This window comes from Pinus tabuliformis, chromosome 9 (genome assembly GCF_031772625.1).
Source record: "Pinus tabuliformis cultivar Carrire ecotype Pingquan chromosome 9, CPIR1, whole genome shotgun sequence".
Taxonomy (NCBI): domain Eukaryota; kingdom Viridiplantae; phylum Streptophyta; class Pinopsida; order Pinales; family Pinaceae; genus Pinus; species Pinus tabuliformis.
The window spans coordinates 1,726,748,223-1,726,752,762 of NC_142307.1; the positions used below are offsets into that span (position 1 = coordinate 1,726,748,223).

General features: G+C 39.6%; 1 protein-coding gene across 1 annotated transcript; it reads right to left on the minus strand.

Annotated features, from left to right (window-relative positions):
• Positions 1-3,373: 3,373 nt before the first annotated feature.
• Positions 3,374-4,141, minus strand: LOC149155609 (RING-H2 finger protein ATL51-like). Its single transcript, XM_089444467.1, has one exon. The coding sequence runs from the start codon at positions 4,139-4,141 to the stop codon at positions 3,374-3,376; it is 768 nt and encodes a 255-aa protein (XP_089300593.1).
• Positions 4,142-4,540: the final 399 nt, after the last annotated feature.

The following is a 4,540-nucleotide window of genomic DNA, read 5'->3' on the forward strand; positions in this document are numbered from 1 at the left end:
GGGGTTGTTCAAACAAATATCTTAGCTCAATGTGATTTGTTATTGATATGAATTTCCTCCCAAGAAAGTAGTGTCTCTACATTTTTAAAGTATGCACAACAGTTAATCATGTGATACATAGTTATTCTCATGCTCATTTAATTTCATGGACTCATAGTTGATCACATGTCCATCCTTCTTGAGAACTTGATCTGGAATTTATCCAGGACAAAGAATTAAAGGTATTACAGACTCATGTGCATGGATGTGCCTATGTTACTTTATGCAATGGATCAATAAGATTGAAAAATGCATAGACACTGAGGCAGTTAGAGAAAACATAACAGGAAAACATGTAATACAACAAGTTTCTATCCATTTCGCACTGCATGGTTCTGAACCTTTGAGTCCAACCCTGAGGTACTCAACATCCCCTCTGCACATAGCTCTCACCTTCCTATCCAAAACTATATCTTCCTGCAACTCATTAAGATATTCAGGCAATAGATTATCAATAGCAGGAAATTGACTCTATTCTTTGGGATCTTCAATTAATGAAGGTTCAAACAATCTCAAGCCGTCTGCATTAAAAACTGAGTAGATGTGCATGTAAGCTGGTAAATCAAGGCGAAAATAATTTTCACCAATTTTCTCAAGTATCTTGAAAGGTCCATACCTTATTGGCTTCAGCTTCTTACCTTCACCTTGCATTATATCTTTGCTGATATACAGCTAGACTTGAGCACCAACTTGGAAACTATGCTCCATCCGATGCTTGTCATGCCTTGCCTTGTACTTGGCTTGGCTCTTTTCTAGCTGTTCCTGTACTACCTGGTGAATATCTTGGATTTTTTCGATGAACTTGGTTGCCTTGTCCACATCACTGTGTCCATCAACTGCTATGTCTTTACCAAAGATAAAATCCAAGGGAGACCTTGGTGTGAAACCAAAATAGGTCTCAAAAGGAGATCTTTGTGTAGAAGAATGTTTACCTCGGTTGAAAGCATGCTACACATAACATAGATGTTCATCCCAAAGCTTGGGATGCTTGCTACAATAGCCTCTAAGCAACTGGATCACTGTCCTATTGACCACTTCTATTTGGCCATTTGTTTGCAGATGAAAAGTTGTGCTCTTCTTTTGCCTGGTGTCCATCAATTCCCACAAACTTGACCAAAAATTCCCAACAAATTGGGTATCTCGATCAGATATAATGGAAGTGGGTAATCCAAAATGAACCCATACATGCTGAAAGAACAACTTTGCAGTTTGTTCAGCTGTAATATATTTATTACAAGGTATTAAAATACAAATTTTGCTGAACCTATCCACAACAACATATAAATAGTCATGACCTTTCCTAGATTTAGGTAGTCCTCCAACAAAGTTCATGGAAATACTTTCCCAAGGATGAGAAGGAATTGGTAGTGGAGTGTACAAGCCTAATTTTCTATTGTTGGGCTTTCTTTTAGCACACATGGTACACCCTCTTACATATCTAGAAATTGTCTCATTCATTTTTGGCCAATAACAAAATCATTGCAACTATTTTACTTACACTAAAGTGACCCGATATTAGAGAAGTGTGTGCCTCTCGAATTATCCTTGCAGTTTCAGTTTGTGGAATGCATAGCTTCCCAAAATGATACAAGATTTGTTCCTTAACATGATAATCCAATTCTTCTACTTGTTTGCCATGACTTAAAGTTGCATATACATCTTTAAAATCTATAACTTGAGCATATTGTTCAATGTAGCTTTCATGCAATACTAAATTATGCTTAAGTATCGTGGATTCGTTTATGACTGGTCTGGACAACATATCTGCAACTTTATTGTGTATGCCCTTTTTATACCTGATGACTATAAGAAACTGTTGTAGAAAACCCATCCATCTATAGTGTCTTGATTGCTACAACTTAGTTTGGGAGTGTAAATATTGAAGTGGTTGATGATTAGTATGTATAACTGTCTCTTTGCCCATTAAATAATGTTTCCACTTTTTCACACTTTGTACTGATGCATACTGTTAGACTCCGTCTCGTCAGCCCACTGTAGTCAAATTCACCAAGGTTCATTTCTCGTCATTTATAGTCATGGATGGCAAAGAGTCTTTAGGAGTTTTAGGTCTAGGGTTTTGTTGACTTAGCCGCATGAAAGGTTCAGTTTCCATTGCTAAGTTTCATAGTCAATAAGGCTTGAGAGTGTTTCTTCTTCAAAACCCTGTTTTGAAGAAGAAATCATCAAATCTGTTTTTTCAGAATATGTAAATTTGTCAAAAGTGCTCCAAAGCTCTACAGTTCCTCAATGGCACCAGCTTCAGCAACCCTGCAACAGATAGACAAGAGTTATCAGTTCAACTTGGAAAATCAGTTAAAAGACAAAGGCAGTGGGCCAGAGACATTCCCGAGGATCAATCTCATCTGAGCACGGGGATTGCTGGAACTTTAGGTTACGTAGCTCCAGACTATGTAATGCATGGCCAATTGACCGAAAAAGTTGATGTGTACAGTTTTGGAGATTATTAGTGGCAGAAAGAATCACAGTCAGTTTTATACATCACAATCTCTTCTAGCGTTGGTGCAGAATCATTATATATCACATACACTTTCAGAGATAATCGATGACAACATAGAGAAACATCACCACGGTGAGGCAATTAACGTTGCTCGTATAGCTCTCCTGTGCACTCAAGCTTCTGCAGTTCTACGTCTTGCCATGTCTCAGGTTACTTCGTTGCTCACCTACAAGGACCCCAGTCTTCCCCCACTTACGCAACCTCCCTTTGTAGATGTCAACCCTCCTCAGTCCTATTCATCTTTACCTTCACCTTCACAATCAAATATTGTTGATAGTAATCCAAATACCTCTACCGATCTCTGATTCAACCATTCCCAAGGTCATTTGAATTTTGAAGCAACCAGAAAGAGGTCATATCGGTGCATGTCATTGTAAAGTAATGGCCTAATGGGCTGCTGCAATGTATTTTCATATGAATGTAACATAGTGCGCTACCCATACAAGGTGTGCGCTACGCACATAGTGCGCGCTACGCACTGGGCCTCACTGGCCAGTGTAAAAAACCACAGGCGCTACGCACATAGTGTGCGCTACGCGTTGGGTTCGTGCGCTACGCACACAGTCACAACACCAAGAAATTTTTGTTAATGCAACCAGATCTTGCCAAATTGACTCCAAAGCTTGCAAGTGTGTTTTTAATGGTTGCTCAGTGATTTTTTTTTAACACGATTGTGGTGTTTTTAAAGGGGGAAATTAGCGTGTTTGATGTGGATGTTTACTTCTTTAGAGAAGATGGAAGGTAATTTGTGGTTGAAAGATACAATTGGTGTTGTACCAAAGAATGCTTGGGCAATAAACCCCTTCAGTCACTCACCTACAATGGCTCTTCACACAGCTGTTTTTTCTGATAAACACCTGATCTCTGCATATTGCCTGCAAAATCACTGACTGTTCTGTTGTGTTTTAAGCTTTTGGGCAGTGGAGTTGGAGTTTTGTCTATCTCATTATCCTTATGTTCCCTAATATTGATACTTATGCTTGTGCCAACATCCAGTGTAGTGGATTCGTTTCTAGATCCGAACTGGTTAGTATTAGCCATTTCTGCATTCACATTATTTTGCAGATCCGGGGAACTTATCAATATCTTGTTGCCTATGAATTGGGTATACTCAACTCCAGGATCTATGATATTAGCCCGACAGAGAGGGCAGTTGGAGTGGGATTCCAGCCATGAATCGATGCAGATAAGATGGAATGCATGATTGCATTTGGGCAGGAGCCGAAGGGGTTCCTCTTCCTCAAAATCATTCAAGCAGATTACACATTCTGTCCCTTCAATAAAACGCTCCTTCTCTATGTAATTGAAGATCGGGATTGATCGGATCACTGATGCATCGAGCCCATCGTCATTAAGATCCCATGGCTCTGTTAGAGAAAGCTCTGTATTGGGATCTTGTTGGCTAACCCAACTGGTGCAAAAGCTGCATTTGACCACAATGGCATGGTAGCTTATGACTAAAAATGCAGTGGCTAGTATGCCTAATATTGCTATCAACAAAATGGAGAAATCTGGGTTTGTTGTAGCATTAATTGCGGACAGGCGGGCCAGTCTGTATGGCACGACAAGCCATTCTTGCAGCATGGTGGAAACTGCCCATTTCCCTGCAAAGCCATTTGGGTCTTCTTCTTTATAGCTGCATATGGATATAAACAGGCCTTTAGTTCAATACCCAGTGGAGAAAGTTGGGGTTCACAGCAATGGTGAAGTTAATGATCATGAGCTAAAATTGGAACTGATCAGATCTGTGACTAGTACCAGTAGTTGCAGAACTCTGTTTGCTATTTTTATTAAAATTTGGTTTTATTTGGTAAGGGGAAATAAATAGTCCGAGAGCCAAAATTAGGGAGAAGATATCCACAACAACAGAGCAGTAAGATTGGGGGCCTATTTTTGTTTTCAGTTGTGATTCGGAAAGGTCTTCAGCTACGGTTTTCCGCCCTTTCATTGGTCATCAACAACAAATACAATGCTATTCCTTTT